At 36.1% G+C, this 17,126-nt stretch overlaps 1 protein-coding gene and 1 long non-coding RNA gene across 3 annotated transcripts in view; both read right to left on the bottom strand.

Annotated features, from left to right (window-relative positions):
* The window catches only part of LONP2 (lon peptidase 2, peroxisomal), a 43,690-nt gene extending 38,668 nt beyond the window's left edge, over positions 1-5,022 (bottom strand). The window contains exons 1-5 of one of the 2 annotated variants that reach the window (XM_064160326.1): positions 4,364-5,022; positions 3,196-3,430; positions 2,347-2,478; positions 959-1,081; positions 106-266 (exon numbers count right to left, since the gene is read on the bottom strand). In XM_064160326.1, coding sequence (XP_064016396.1) covers positions 106-266; positions 959-1,081; positions 2,347-2,478; positions 3,196-3,430; positions 4,364-4,596 — 884 coding nt within the window. In that variant the 5' untranslated portion in view covers positions 4,597-5,022. Of the gene's footprint in view, positions 1-105; positions 267-958; positions 1,082-2,346; positions 2,479-3,195; positions 3,431-4,102 lie in introns of both variants that reach the window. The other variant, XM_064160327.1, reaches the window with a different exon arrangement.
* A 22-nt stretch (positions 5,023-5,044) lies between these two features.
* Positions 5,045-17,126, bottom strand: part of LOC135184496 (uncharacterized) — a 48,236-nt gene continuing 36,154 nt past the window's right edge. The window contains exons 3-4 of the long non-coding RNA XR_010306056.1: positions 6,330-6,374; positions 5,045-5,174 (exon numbers count right to left, since the gene is read on the bottom strand). This is a non-coding gene — a long non-coding RNA (uncharacterized LOC135184496). The remainder of the gene's footprint in view (positions 5,175-6,329; positions 6,375-17,126) is intronic.

Here is a 17,126-nt window from a genome sequence, read left to right as displayed (position 1 = left end):
TCACTGAAAAGTAATACTAATATATCATGGAATAAAATAAGGTTAATGTAAGATTTGTTTAAAAAAAAATCCTATTTTAAAATCCACCATTTGGAAGTTTCTTACCTCTTTATTTCCTTAAGACAAAGTTTAAGAGCTTGTTCAGACATGCTTGATGATCTAATCTTTTTTTCCAGCATTACAACATCATCGTGATCTTCTTCCTCCTCATCTTCTGTAGTGCTTGGAATGTGATTGATTCTTCTATTAGGACGAATAGCTACAATCTATGACATGGAAAACAGAAACGGAGAATAGCATCAGATTTTCTTTCTAAAATAAGGTACTTTAGCTTTGAATGGAAAACATGACAAAAACATTCAAGGTGCTGAGAATGGCTCCTTCATAGAAAAAAATTCAGAAGACTTTAATCCAGCAAATATGAGCTATTGATACTACTTTAAAAAGTTAGTTTTTTATGTCTGTACATATTCCAAAGTGCATTTATCATCTAAACTAGCGGACAAGAGAAGACAAGAACAAAAACAAAAAGCATTATTCACAATGGTTTTGGCATTGCTGCCTTAATAAAAATTACACTTATTATTAAGTGGAATAAGCCTTATCTTTGCAAACCAGGAAAACCTCTTCTCTTACCTTTTTTCATGCTTGTCACTTAGTCTACTAAGATACGCAAGTATAGTTAGATGTAGCAAAACTCTTTGCTGCTCTGGTTTAGCAAGGTACATGCTGCAATCAACATTCTTGATGTGTATTTCAAAAGCTATCAATCATCTGCAATGCCATCAGTAAAAGGCACACATTTCACTGCACAGCCCTAAAGTCAAGTGTTCTCTGCAGATCCCAACTGACCATGAAGTATTAAAGATTCAAATCACACATGTTGATTAGTCTACTTAAAAGTGTATCTTTACACTTATTTACAATGTTTAAGTATCCCATATTTAAAGGTCCGTACCCTTTTATCATCATCCTGTTTGGGTTTTCTTGTTTTCTGAAGCAGTTTCAGGCCTTCAATCTGTCTAACAAGCAATGGGATTGTCATCTTGAACCGTTCTTCCAGCCTGACAGCATCTAAAATCTAAAAGCAAGGAGTTACAATTAGCCAAGTTCACAATAATGGATCAGCAGTTTCAAGGAGGGAAACATAGAAAGTACATGTCACTGTCTTCTGATCATAGTTCAAGGTTTTAGAAAAAAGGCAGACAGAAAAAAAGAACAACCAAACAAACAAACTACAAAGTACTCCAGAACAGAAAAAAGGTGTTTATTCTGCCTTTTTTTCAAAGTGTTGTAGTATTTCAGTTGCATTTTCTGTAGCAGTCTATCAGCAGTCTATTTTTCCATTGCTGAGCCTCAGGAAAGAACTATCCCTCTAAGAAAGTTACAGCATAATTTCCTTGGTTATCTCAGAAAAAAGCCACCTCATGCCTTAAGTTTTTCGGTTGGTTGATTCTTTAATTTTTGTTGTCTTTAAGAGAGTTTATACAGTATGCTGTTCTTGTGTTTAATGAAGTTGTTACATGGAAATAAGTAGAATTTGGCTGTTCTGGATTTCCAAAACTTCTACTGGCTACTCTTTATCACTTCTAATTTTAAAATAATAATAATAATAATAAATGCTAAGTTTAATGACTAACGTGTGTCCTCATCAGGACATCCAGCTACAGTGCACACCTTCACTTCAAAATTAGTGCATTAATTTCTATTTGCTGTGCTTTGACAGAACCTAACTTGCATTTTGAATTCAGAATTAAATGTGCAACACTGGCAGTGACAAAAGGAACAACAAAACTTCTGAATACAGTAAGCAAATATAGAAATCAGACTAGTAGGAATCAAGACATTAGCATAATTTTTACATAAAGTTACTCTGATAGATAAATTAAATTTAACTGGTGTCTCAGTATCTGAAAAACTCCATGTTTCAAGACAGTTAAAAAACCATTTTTTTAAAACAAATTATTCTGAAGATGTTGATATTAAGAGATCTATAAACATCTGTCAATTGTGTTAAGTAAGCAAGATTTTAACACACTTCAAATTATCATCTTTACCAGGGGAAGTTCTGTTTATTTTTTAATAAAGTGAATGGCTTCCAATATCGACTGTATTTATTTACCTAGTAGGTGAGTTCTGACATACAGATATATAAACACTTCACAAAAATAGTGCTACAAGTATTCATGCTCAACTACAACACCAAGACTTCTGGTATGACATTAGCACTGTACAGTCTCAAGCTTCAGCAATTTCAAAGTTATGTGGAATTTATTAACTGTGAAAAAAAATTAAAAACAAATGCAAATATCTAATTCCTCTTAAAGAACTGCAAGAACATAATACCTGAAGCTTCTCTTGGTTGGACGTACGGATGATAGAAGTCAGTATATCTGGCAAAGCTTCTCTAGGTAGATTGTCCAAGAGACGTCTCAGCTTTGCAACTGCAGGAACAGACATGTCCAGCATCTCGACCAACTGTCAGGAACACACAATAAACAATATTCATGGCTGCTACACTTCAAATTATTTAAGTATCTGACCCACAAAGGATTGCAATTTTTCAGTATGAAACATATCTTCATACTTTGTCAAAAAAAATTCACAAAACTGGCACTAACTCAGCATAGGGCTAACAAGGCTTTGGGCTTTCTGCTTCTTCAAGAGATTAAAAAATATGATTGTTTGCACTGTTTTTTCCAATGCCCACATCTCCTACTTCCTTCATACACCCTGTCTGAAAACTTATCTCAAGACTGTGATGACTCTCTTTCTACACATCCCTTAAACTCAACTTTATTATACCCAGGCATACCTGCTTACAGTTTAGAGGCTCTAGAGGTTTGTCTTTTTTCCTTTTAATAATTAAAAAACCCAACAACCCAACAATTCATAAAACCCTACACATTGTATACGTTTTATATATATGTAAACCTGGGGGAAAAAATATCCAAGAAGTACTCTTCACTAGAGCATATTTACAGTATTGCTACATATGAAACAATGCCAACTAATCACAGCACTAATATACGCAGGTGGACCCATCCTGCAGTTAGCTGTATAGAGACTCTGAAACCTAACAAAGAAATCTTTAACTAGTTACTGACATACATAAGAACTACAGACATTGAAGAAAGTAACAACCCTTCCAAATACATGCATAAACACATGGACATGTGACAGACAGTAAATTACCTGCACTGCATACTTGTAGAACTGTTCTGACAACTCTCCAAGTTCCTCCTCAGATTTATGCTGATTAGTAAACTGCTCAAGTCGATCTAACTGTTCAACCTCAGCAACAGGATACGGCTTCTCTTTCAGCAACTGCAGGATCTGGAATCGGCAGAGGCCCGTAACCAATAACGTATAATGTGGCTTGGGCCAGTTGCTACCCACCACTTGAACTGCCAAGGCAGCAGTGCCAATCCTAAAAACAGATCAAACCTTCATGTTATTTATCGCCTTCCACAGAACATTTTCTGTGCCTCTTGCCTCTTATCAAGCAACTAAGTTACAGGTTGCAAGAACATTCTGAGTCATAATTCTAAACTGTGAAAGGCAACTGAACTATACAACCTCCTTTGTAACAGAGATTACAAACCTAAACCCTAAAATCTGAAAATAAAGGACCCAACTGAAAAATTAATATAGTACAATAGTTATCCCATTTAAAAACTTGTATAACTTTTTCATACATAATTTATTGGATCTTGCTGCGAAGAACAATGATATTTTTGCTTTTGCTGTATGTATTAGAGTATTGAAGGCTTGTAATTTAGTTATTCAGTGAAACTGACAGCCTCAGACTGAACAGACGCGTCAGATCGCAGGCGCCCACTCAAGCAGGCTGAAAACCTAAGTTATTTTCTTGTAGTTTTAGAACGTCCACTGACGTGCTCAAGTTTTCAGAATAAGGATTACAGTACGTTAGTTTTATTTATGCTTTATCCCACCAAAATATAGTTTGTTCTCATTTTCTGTCAACCAGATTAACATAAATATATGCTACTTATTAGGTTTTAAAAAACAGTTCTCTTGACAGCTAGGACAGCCTTAATGCTCCTGGCCTGCCTTCTTTGATTGTATTTCCCTTTTCCACCTTGGTCTTCCCATTGGAACCTTGTCCGGTGCACCCGTGTAAGTTTCTCCAGAAGGAAAACCGTTTTCTACACAGCGGAGTAGAAAAGCCTTGCCGCTGCGGCCGGGCCCACGGCCCCGCGGAATCGACTACACAGCGAGCTCGCCTTACGGCAGCACCATCTCGCCGGGTCTGCAGGGTCACCGCACTACGGTACGGCGGCAGCTCGGACAAGGGCCCAAGGCCACGCGGAACAGCTTGGCCAGGCCGGCTGGGTGGCACCTGTGCAGGGAGGGCAGGTCGTCGCAGTCAGAGGTGGGGTCGCTGGTGTTGGGAATGACGCCGATGATAGTGCTTCTCAGCGACGTGCCTTTCAGGAGCCGGCTGCGCACCAGCTGCATATTGCGCGGCGAGTCTACACTGGTCCGCATGGTCGAGCCGGGCAGCAGAACGCCCTCATGGGTGAGCAGTAGCGGGAGGCGACTAGGGATCTGGATGGCGCTGCCCGCCGCCATGGCCGCTGGCTTCGCCCCGGTGCGACGCGCCCCGCCCACACACCGACTTCGCAAGGCGGCCTCAGCATGCGGCACCGCCCCACTACGGGCGCCCGGAAGGGACAGCCCGTGCGGAGAGACGGGAGGGGCCCGCACCGGCCACCGGAGATGCGCTGTCCCGGCCCGACTTCCGCCGGGGCGGGCACACTTGAGTCGTTTGTCGTGCCAAAGACCTTAGAGTGCTTGGCCGGGCAGGTTTATGCTCCCCGCACAGAAAAGTCACTGACAGCTCACTTTGCAGGTCCTTCCACGGTTTCTCTCTTGCAAGAGACAAAGGCTCCTGCGAGGCTCCCTGAAAACCACCGCGGCTGGCTCAGCCAGCAGGGGTCAGGCTGGCAGTAAAGGTGCTGTAGCGCCTGGCGTGAGAAGGAAAGGGAGCAACAAACTTAGGTTTTATTGTTACTCAAAATTTTTTTTTTTTTTGGGTGGTAGGTTTTGCAATAATTTACTTTTCCGCGTCTGTAGTCAGAGCCAAACTGTTCGGAGCCGTGTTTCTTCAAGCATAGGTTAACGCACTCTTTGAAGTTCTCCAGGTAGTCCTAAATCAAAAGCAGGAAAGAACACAACGTCTCTCCTGCAGTGTGGGAAGCCAGAATCTAAGCATTCCCCAACGATTAGGGAGCAGTGAGGAGCACCTATTGGTGCTCCCTGTTTCCCATTTCAAGCCAGGCAGGCCACCTGTGGAGATGAAACCTGGGAGCTCGCAAGTGCTGTGGCAATTTCACTGCAATAGGGTTATTTTCAGGTCACAGCTCACTGTGATCCGTAACATTTCTTCACCTAGTCCTGCAAAAGCCTGCCCAAGTAAAAGGAATCTGAGCACTAGGGCCTATGGAGAGTTTGGACAAAGGAGGTTTTTGAAACATTTTTTTTCTCCTCACCAGTGGAAAAATAGGTGCAGTGTCAAAATTACACAATATAATTAGCCAATCTCTTGTTGTGTAATACCTTGTGAACGAAAGTAATCCTGTACAGAGGGAAAATCTCGATAGCAACAAACAAACAACTTGAAATGCACAAGTATAGTTACAGTAAACAACTTGCCTAATCATGCAACTGCTCAACAGTTTAATCTGTTAGTCTACTGGAAAAAGCAATAGGATCTATAGAAATAAAAGCGTCTTTAACTGTACAAAGTTATCAAAACTGAGAAAAAAATATCTTCTGATACAGTCACTTCAGGTACCTAAGAAATAAGCTGGAATGAAGGCTTTACTTAAATGAAAATAGCATTTCCCAGAGGCTTGTGATCTGAGAGTGAAGTGATCCTCTCTTTTTTAAACTTGGTAAAAATGGTTAAAATAAATTTTTGCAACTAATCTACACATACTCAAGATACTTTTATTTCTTGGGGGGTTGTGGTGTAAATTTCAAGCCTGTAAGAACTTTAGATGTTAATTCCAGCACCCATTTGAACTTGTTCACAAAATCAAGATGTAAACCAGGAGAGCTTCATAGTGCGTACAGAGGAGAATATTTGGAATACTAAAAGCACTGTTCTAAACCAAGATAATTCTTATAAGTTTCCATCTGATTAAAAACTCATCTGCCTCTCAAAACTCAATTCTCTTCTGACATGTGCATACACTTCTCTTCTGCCCCCTCACTGGCATTCCCAAGTTTTCAAGCCCTCTCCATCTTCAATCTGTCATCATAGTTCTCTTTTGTCAGTACTGGTTCTATTTTATACTCACAGATTGCTTGGTCTTCTTTAGGAACTATTTCTCTCCAGCCTATGTCTGTAAATGAAAGAGAAAAATAAATTTGCATGTTTTCTTTTCAAACTATCTCCCTATCATGTGAAAATTTAAGAAGAGCCTCTCTTGAACACATCGTGTGGGTCAGAACCCAACAAAACACTTATGTTTGAAGGTGCTATGAAAAGATGGCTTGCATTGATTCAAGGTATATTTTTATGCATCAGTTAATACAAGGCATCCAACAAAGACATGCAACATAAAGTACTTACTGTTAGGATTTCACAATATACGTGATGCAGTCTTTTAAAGTGACAAATTATATGCAGACACGGTCAGTCACCTGTGCCCAAGACAGACTAAATTGTCTGATCATTATATTATTTTCCTCAGTAGTATTTCCACTTTCTTAAGCTTTGAATGTATTCTGCTGCTTCCTATCATTTTGGCATGCGTCATGAACACATCAACAATGTTAAAAATACCATAAATAGGAAGAAAGTTTATGTAAAGATATTTAAAAAGTGTCATAATGTAACTGTACTGCATTTTAAAGCTCACTTATTTTAATATGTACTTTTTGTACTCGCTGTAAGGCTGCAGTGGAACTTTAAAGATGTTTTTTAATGTATGCTTTGTATTACATATCCTCAGTAATTCCTTCCTTCTTCACACAAAAGGATCCCTATTATTTCACATCCAGCTTGAGTAAAAAGCTACAAGTTAGGTATGTAAGTACAGCACATGGAACACAGGCCAAGAATTGCTGGCAGCACATTACTGACTAAAAGAGTGTGAGACCTTTCAGAAATTTCTAAAGCTGTGGGTAGAATTCTTCCATAGCAATTGTAAAATGCAGTTTAGGAATAAATGCTAACAGACCTTACAAGAAGAACTGAACTTAAAAGACCTAATCTTTTATTCAAAAGTATGAAACAGATCCAAGGAAAGGGAGGAGAAAACCAAAACCAAATAAAACCACAAACAAAAAAACCCACCCAAATCTAAAGAGTACACAGAAAAAATAAAATTCAAATTTCAAATATTACTCTAGTTCTACTCATTGTCTCGATTTTCTTTTCCCTACTCATCTGGTTGCTGAGGTACTGCTGAAGACCTAAAACTTCCAGGGAAGAAGTGTATTAATCTTTATTTAAGACTTCAGTGCTTCCTTGTACTTTGTGTTGATTATTTTCTTTTCTCTCTGGCTTGCCCTGTTTTTTACTACTCCTTTCTCTCTATTTGCTTCTCATTTTGCAGCACGATGTACTTTTGTTCATACATATCCATTCAGACAGGAATTTTGAGTAACTGCCTTCTCTGGATTCACTCTTCTCTGTATGACAGCACATTAGCTGCACACTGTAGGTCCATCAACTGAACAATGTTTCCCTACCTGATCATTTTCAAATCTGCAGGATAATGATTCCCTACACGAAGCATGACCTACTCTGCTCTCAGTTATTCCACCAAATTTTTCTCAATTACTCAATTTTTCAGAAGCAAAATTCTTCAAAAATAAAGTCAAACAGTTACCCATCTCTGAATTAGAGAAACAATCCTTTGCACACTGGTCATTCTTTGTTATTGTATCTGCACACTGCCGTGTGGCAAAATCTGTGCTACATAAACATGCAGCTATTCATTTCTGGTTTTGATCTCAATACAAACTGAATGAAGTCATTAGCAAAAATGTTATCCATAATTTCATGTTTAAAGACACTTTTAAGTTGCCAAATACCACAAATATTTTTCTAGCTGCATTGATTTTAAGCCATTAAATAACCACAAATATACTTCCCTAAGGATGTTTCCAGAAATTATATACTAGGACCAAATTCTGCTACAACGTGACTGTCTAAATTCAGGTCAGATAGCCACTGACCTCATCTGCAATTCTGAAGTCTCCACAGCAGAAACATGTACATGGCAACAACACTGCTACTTCCATCTGATTGCTCTAATGCACATAAATGGAGTTAAAACCATCTTATTGTTCAGATAAATGATTGTATTAGCTAAGCACAACAGCATCAACATTTTTACAGTTGACCTTCTAGTAGAATGTTATGACAGACTACACATAGAATATGGCAGCTGTGGGTACATTCATTTTAATCTATTGCCTCTTTGAGTACAAACTTCAGTACAGATTATAAAAATAAAAAATGGTTATCAGTGTTCAGAAATTCCCAGGTCTCTTACCACAAAAATGCTGTAAATAAGAAAAGAGAGTACCAAAGATACTTCTATCTATAATCCAATCACAGATGGAAAGCCTGACTGCTTTACTTCAAATGCAGGAAGGATTCTTTTTTCCTCCCATCTGTTTCAACATAAATACTCATAAATAATACCTACACTAGATTAATAAATTACTTTGTATAGGCTCAACCTTTAATATAGTTTTAATATCAATCAAAATGTCGAACAGTAGATGGTGCACATATTATTTACAGTATTTCACCATCTTTCTTCCTGATTTAATTCCATCATTTTATTTATAATTAGTCACGGTACAACTGTTGAAAACCAAGTATCTTGACATAATTTAAAGGGCTAATTATTCATAATTCTTAATTCCTACTTTTCAAAATAAGATAATAAAGCATACTAGCTTTTCAGGAAATATTAGACTATAGGAAATTAGCTGATGAAAATAGTGGCAGCAGATGAATTAAAAAACACAATTTCAAAATTAACAGAAATTTACATATTCTGTTTAGCCTCATTTTTTTTTTTGTTACATCAGGTGTTTCAAACAGGTATCTGTGCTAGGCTGATGATTATTACTTCAGTGTCCAAATAAAATTTACTTAAGGGAACAAAAATGTGGCCAGAAATAAAACACAGGTCCTATGAACACTAAACCAGAAAAAGACAGACTTTCCCTATTTCTTTTAAAACATACTTCTTTATGGATATTGAGGACTTATGACAGGATATTAAAAAAATCTTTTGATATTCAAAAGTCTCAGACCTGGTTCACCAAAAAGAGACCTCACATTGATTCATTCCATATTCAGTATTTGGCCTTTTTTATCAAGTGCTTTGTTCAAATTTGCCTGCGAAATTTAGTCTATTCCATGAAAAATAAAGGTGTTTAGATGCGCTGGATTTCTAAGCTCCAGGTACACTTTATCACTTCATATGTGGAAGAAAAAGATACAAAGCAGAATTTTTTGTCAAGTACCATGTTACTTATACTTCCAGGAACTTCATGAGTTTTTTATGTATTTCTTTCAAATGCTGTTGTTTCCTCTCAAACTGCCTTTTCCCTCCAGAGCCTTCTCTTCACCAGGCAAGGTCAGCACCTCTCATGTCAGATGTTACAAAACTTTAACGACCTTTGTGCCCATTGGCCAGACACAATTCAGTGTGTCTGTTTGTTTTGTACTAGTGAGCCCAGAACTAGGACACAGAACACCCATGCCAAGCAGAGGGCGTGGATCACCTCTCTCAATCTGCTAAGCAAATCTCTTTGTATTGGAGCCCAGTCTTCTTAATGCAACCTAATCAAGGTGATGAACATTAATGTCTCTGAAGTATTGAATAGTCTACCTTCAATAGTTAGCAGCTATTCTTCCTTACTGAAATGATGGAGAGAATGCCACAGGAAAAAAAAAACAACAAAAAAAACCCACAGATTGACAGTTATAACAGAGTGGGAGGCTGGAACATGGAATTTCCTCTGCCCCATCTGGTTTACAGCTCTAATTCCCCCCAGTAGTCAACCTTTTTTGGAATAGATTCAGAAAAGACTGCTACAGAAAACACGCAGCAAATGCGGGGAACTTAGCTGCAGCATATCACTGCTCTTTAAGTTGTTAAGTCATATTTAAACTCATATTAATATATACTAGAAGTTTATCTTTAATGATGGTTTAGTAATATAACAGCACTATCAAGACACTGGCAATTCAACTGAACATACAAGAGCAGGCAATACGTCTTCAGGACTTTTTCATCAGAAAACAGAAAAAGATCGATAGTCCTTTTTACACCATTGAATACAGGTTAGAGTAAGAGCTGTAAGCTCAGATAGGCTAGAACCATAATATCCACTAGTCAAATAAAATGCCAAATGTGCAGCACAAACTGTTTTTTCCATTGTGAGAATTCCAATCAGGAAAGTGTAGAGACAAAGTACATTTTTCCTCCTCCTTCTGGTGATAATCAGGTTTAAAATATGGCATTCCTTCACTATGTTCCCAACTACTCTAAGACCAAATTACAAGGCCATCAGACTTTGAATTGGGGACCAAGGGTCAACTCAAATCAGCATACTTCTCAGGTCTCGTACTATAACATAATCAACATACCCAAAGTGGAAATTTACTACTAATATGTTACCTGTGGTTCCGATATAGCTCAACAGATCTACCTGAAGAAGAAAGAATGATGTGATTTGATCATGAATATAGCAGGTTGAAATACATAATGGGCTGCTGCACCATTTTCGTAATAACTATACATGACACAACACTAACTAGGAGATAATTTATGGATATCTGCTCTCAGAGTCACCAACACTAGATCTCTGACAATAAATATTTAATATTTTAATTATTAATATTTTGTTTAATATTTAATTAGCATAATTAATGTTTATGATGATTAAGAAGAGCTGTATTGTGCCCTCATCAAATGTGCAGGTGATCTAAAACTTTGTAGAGTATAAAGATATAGCACTTGATACAACAGAAATTATAGTGACTGGGGAACTCTAGGAACCAAGTAAGAAACTAGAACTTTTTCCTCTACAATGACTTTTAATGAAGCTTTCTAATCTCACTCCAATTTCCCTAATAAGCATCAATCTTGGAATGCTGATAGATAAGGAGTCTTGTCCAAACTGATTTATGGTAAACAATGGGAAGATAGCAAATATTGAATGTCGGGTTTTTAAGGAGTAAATATAATGCCTCAGACTTTCAGCCATAAGATCAGACTGTATTAATTTGTATTCACTGTGAATGTGAACACTTACATTGAAATGGGATGGAGTGTGAAATTCTCAGTGGAGCCATAAAGAACGATATAATGGGGAATATGCAGGAATGGATACTATTAACACTCTTCTCAAATTTAAGTTATTCCTTCATAAAGAAAAAATAGTATAGAGACAGAAAGAACGGAATATTCATATACATATAGCTAGAATGTTAAATACATCATGTAGCAGACAGCAATTCACCTTGGAATAAAAATTGAGCATGCAATATGCATCAAAATAAAGGGAATTTGTAGAATGGGTTACCATATCCATAACTGGCTTAAGATTACTAGCAAAGACATCCATGAAAATGTGATGAAACAGGCAAATAATCAACCTGGTAAATCCACACCCTGACTGTTAAGGCAAACAGACCTTATTACAGGAGAAAATCTTGCACACTGTATATCTTCAATAAAACCTCATGTCTAGTCCATAACTTGTTGGTTTGTAGTGCTCAAAATTTCTAAAAGATCCAGTGCTTCTTTCTAAAATGTGAGCCAGAAAGTGCAACAATTTATCTCTTCTCATAAAAATCTCCACCATGTAACAACTAAAGAGGATACCACCAAGAATACCATCATGAAACAGCTTCAGTTTTACAGAGAGAAAACATGAGAGCTAGATAAATAATCGAATTTTAGTCCTATCTCTATGGTTCCAAGCCCTGTTTTAGCACACAGACAATACAATAAATAACTCCTCGTGAAATTTTATTTAGATGATGAAAAATAAGAAATGCTTAACTCTTACTTTCAGATACAATTATGCAGTTGATGTATGCTGCCTGGAGTCAAGTATGGAAATTCTACCTCATGGAGATATGACTGGAGTCAACATTACAATTTACACTAAAATGTAAACAATTATATTGCCATTTAAGAAAAAGGAAGAAAGAATCAAGATTTGTTTATAATTTTTTAGGTGACAAAAACCTAAACTGTATTGTGAGAACAGTAGACTTGTTTCTCAAAAATACTGCACAGCGCATTCAATTGTCCTGAAGTGTATTTCAGACCTAACTGACTCTACCTTGTCAGAAGGCTTTAGGATTCAACAAGCCTTTCATGTGTACACACAGATTCTCCTAATTGTGCATCATCTTTGTGATGCAATTTCCTTATGCCAGGGGGCTTGCTCCTAAGAAACTCAAATAAACCTCAGCATCTATGCATTTCCAAGGTAATAGTGCATATAGAGTTATAAGTTTTACCATATTTTATTACTTTTCTTATACTCTTGTCAGTAATATTACATCACATCCTATCAGATTAAGAAAATAAGATGGTATAACAATGACATAGAGAGGCTTACTGAGCACCTTTATAAAAGAAGCTCTCATTAGCAGACTCAGGAGAATGATAGCATTCTCTTCTGCCATTTCAGTATGATTTCTGTCTGTGAGTCATTTGTAGTCCATTAACAAGGGTCAGTGTCTCAGCAAGGGAAAACTGTACTATAACTGCTCAGCATCTGTTACCAAAAGTTTAAGTCAGTTATAATTATCTACTAAATTTTGTCCTTTTTTTCCCCCAATCATGCATGTAAAAGCAATGTTTTGAAGTTAGTGATTTTTTTTTAAATGACTAATCCCTGATCTGCATTTAGAGATTCAAAATGTTACAGTGGAAAATTATACTAAAATTGATTAAGGTAATTCAGCTACTCCAGAGCATGCATTTCAAATTACATAGTCATTTGTAATAATCAGAGCAAATGTTAATAGGATCAGTCACAAAAGTGATGAAGTCAGAGCACCCTGTTACATAGCCACATTGTTTCCCTTAAGATTTCATCCTCCTCTTCCAAAACTCTTGGAATGAGAATGACCCATTTCCAAATGTCAGATGTGAAGATATCTCTGTGCCAGCTTAGATCAGTTATTCACTGAACTCATCTGTTGTAAAAAAACATCTTTGTCTCTTCCTTGGCTAGAGAAGTAGCTTTTGGAAGGATGTATTTAAAGAGAATCTTTACAAACCTATACCCTTCTTAACTCCTTATTAAAATCTATATACTAATTTCTTCAGGTGTTTAAAGAACTGATAGCTGCAATCTTATTTCAGATTTAGGAGAGACAGGGTTATTCAGAAAGATTTGGGATCACATGCTGCACTGTAGTCGGAAAAATGTTAAATTTGGGGGGATAGCTGAAACCGTGAAGAACCTTCCAATTCAATTTGTTTCTGCCCCTGTTACCAACCTGTGATCATCTCTGGAAAGTACCAATTGACTTACCCATTTTGAAAATGACAAGAAAATTCATGTGATTCAGCTGAAATAGATCAGTAACAATATGTGGAATTTTAGTTAATAGGCAGCTGATTGCCTGAGCAATTGCTATTTTGCAGAATGTTTCGAAGTAATTTGAAATGCAAGTTAGTACTGTACAGAAGAACCCTTACTACCTTTGTTTTCCTCCCGCTAAGATAGTCCTTTGAACGCTCTAGACAGTGACACTCCTTTTTTTTCAGAATTCACTGTGGTGAAAAGATATGTCTTATTCTTTAAAAAAAATAATATTTCAGTGACTTACAGACATAAAAGATGAGATAGCTGAAGTAATGGAAGATATTAAATTGAGGTCTAAATTTGCTATGAATTCACTTAAGATTCAGATTATGTCTATCTGTGAGGGAATACTTTCTCTTAATGATAATATTAACAAAATTATCAAAGAACAGGAGACAGGTGACAGTGCTATTTTATGAATGCATGAAAGTCAACAATTGCTATGCTAACACAGAATAAAAAAAACCAAGTCACAGAATTAAGCCTCACAAAACTTGTGTGTAGTTTGGTGGTTTCACTCCATAGAACGCTGAAACTATATTAGGTAAGTAAATTCCTATCTGACTAAGAACACAGCCTTCTAATCAATGTAAATCACAGACCAATCTTAATTAAGAATGCAGAACAATCTTCTATAATACTGTGTTTTGTTTAGTTTCTATACCCTAATTTATGTAGTTCTCTTTTCTTTTTAGATTAAAAGGATCTCCACCTTCCTGGTAATTGGAAACAAAGGATCATTTTTGTGCACAGACATTATTTATCTGTTGGATGTTCCCCTACCAGCTGTTAATGCACATGTTGGAAAACATATTTTTGAAAGAGGCCTTAAAAGAAAAAAAACCAAAAAGGCACTGTTGGTAATGCATTGACTACAGGAGGCAGATAGAGGGATGTTTCTTTCACTTACAAATATTGTGGTATAAAATATGTACATATTTTTTACAAAATAGTAAAAAATCTTCAAACAATATACACAAATAAGTACTCAAGAGACATCACTTCCTTTTTAGAAATGGAATAGAAAATTAGCAGTACATCTGAAAACTACTGAATGTGGAAGAGAAGGAATAATAGGAAAGCACAAAAAGTGATTACATATTGAAGAGACTTTTTTAATGCCAAATCCACAATGAAGATCAGTAACAAGATAGTATTGATACTAAAAAGTAATTTTTGAACTTCACATTTTGTAGCTATTGAAAGGAACAGACCTTGAGTTCTGTCATCTCCTCTCAAAAACAAAAAAAAAACCCAAACAAATAAAAACCAAACACTCCCTCCAGCAAACAAAAACTCTGCATGGCTTAACATTTGTTTCTTTTGATTTTAAGTTTTCTCTGTGATGTTAAGGACTGAAAACCTCATGCTTGTTTGCAACAAGTACCTCTCAGGAAATAAAAGAAGTGACCATAAAACCAAATCAGCTGACATATAAATGTCTATGTGCCCAACTGTTTTGAAAGGTAAATCAACCGGGTAAAATAAGGACTCTAAATGAAAGCAAACACTAGTTGTATTGTCTGAGAGGGCTCTGGAATGGGCTGGTTTGTAACTACTTTTTCATTGAACAAAATTTGAGGGTTGAATTTCTTCCTATTGACTTTTTATTTTGATAAGGTTGAGAAGGGAACAATAGAATATCAATACAGTTTTCTATGCAGACCTAAAAGCCATTCTTCATTCTTAGTAAATATACATAATTTATCCCAATGTGTTAGTCACTTAGTAACTGCTACAGAAATAGAACTGGAAAGAGGTCCTTGCCACACATACAGCATTTAGCAAAATCAAGTCTATGTATGAATAAGTACATTTGACAAAACATTTCTACAAAATAACTAACACAAAGATTCTTTTGTCTGGCTATTGTGCTAAAGCATGCTTAATATTGGCTGACACTAGCACAAAAATGACCACATGCAGTCATGCAAAAAAATTATAGTGTAGCTCCTATAAACCACAGTAAAAAAATGAGCTACACTTTGTTTCAGCTCAATATCCCTGCTTCAATTTTATTGTAGTGCATTTGCCACATTTCATTAACACTTTATTTTTCAAAAATTAAAACTTAATAAATGTTTGAAGGATGTAAGTGAAGGTTGCTTCTTTCTTTTCCCCTTCAAAAAGAAGTATTGGAGTAGATAAAATAATTGAAACAAATAATTAAAAAAAAAAGTATATCATCAGAGTGAAGATAAAATGGCTAACACTTGGATCTCACTAGGATTTTAAAATAAACAAAATCTTGACCATCTTGGTCTTTGTTAATTGCCATAAGAAATCAGCAGTTAGATATGGTGGGGAGGTGCCTTGTATTGCTGCTGCCCTATCTTTGTGCATTTGTATCTATCATTCTATGGTTCTGCTTTTGTATTTTTTAAAATGAGAAATACATTTTAGATAACAAAACAATAACTGTTAGGCTGGAAAGTATCTCAGACTACCCTAGAACATAATTTTATCTATTAGTCTGTGAAATAAGAATGGAGACCAAGTTCATACTAGGCATCATTAAAGGACTTATTTTTAAAAAAGGCAAATTAAAGGTTCCTTCTGTATTACCTAGTAATTTATAAGGTAAAGCAACTACTTTACTCTTTATAGTTAGTAGACAATAATTATTTAATATTTTCCTAGACTTCATTAGCAATTGAAGTAGAAAACCAGCAACTTAAGTGAGATTCACCCCATCCCGAGATAAAATGCCTGAAACATATCAGATGAACAGTCCTCTAAAAGCATATTTGGGTTTCCACTGATAGTAAAGAGAGCTTAGATAACAGGTTTGGATGCAGGCATTTATATTAAAAGTACACAAAGCAGGTTATATGAATCTCAGTCTCTTGCATTAGACTTTGTACTATATTACAAAAAGCACAACCTATTAAAAACTCTTAAATCTTCATAAAATGCCTAAATCCCTCTGACAAAGTCTCTAAGTAAAAACTATCATTCTGTGTAACCTAACTGTAGCAGCAACTCTAATCCATTTAAAGTTGCTACTGTTCATGTATAAATAACAGAGCTGAGAACAGGTAGCAGGTTTTGCTATGAAATCATTACATTCTTGATATCCTCATTTATGTATTTCTTTTGTGCTTTTTTGTTGTGGTTTTTTTTTGTTTTGAGTTTTGTGGGGGTTTCATTTCTTTGTTGATTGTTGTTGTGTAGTTTGTTTGGGGCTTTTTGTTTGTTTGGTTTGGGGTGGTTTTTTTTTTTTATTACTCATGAAAACATTAGAAATACTTGAAGGAATTTATTTTCGAAAGCCACTTTATAAATGTTGATATTGTAAAAGCTGTGATGTAATTCTTTGCCTCTCCTATAACTTTAATCTTGGCCAAGATTACAGCTATTACTAGGTAAACTAACTACAGTAAAAGACAAAGACCATCATGTGATTCTTTCCCTTTATCTACAGATATTAGAATCCAAGTAGTTTCTTTGATACAACTCCTACTGGCAGGCTAATGAACCAGTATGGATGAATTGGATGTGAGTAT

Source organism: Pogoniulus pusillus, chromosome 20, assembly GCF_015220805.1.
Source record: "Pogoniulus pusillus isolate bPogPus1 chromosome 20, bPogPus1.pri, whole genome shotgun sequence".
Classification (NCBI taxonomy): Eukaryota; Metazoa; Chordata; class Aves; order Piciformes; family Lybiidae; genus Pogoniulus; species Pogoniulus pusillus.
This window is presented reverse-complemented; position numbering and strand designations above follow the sequence as displayed.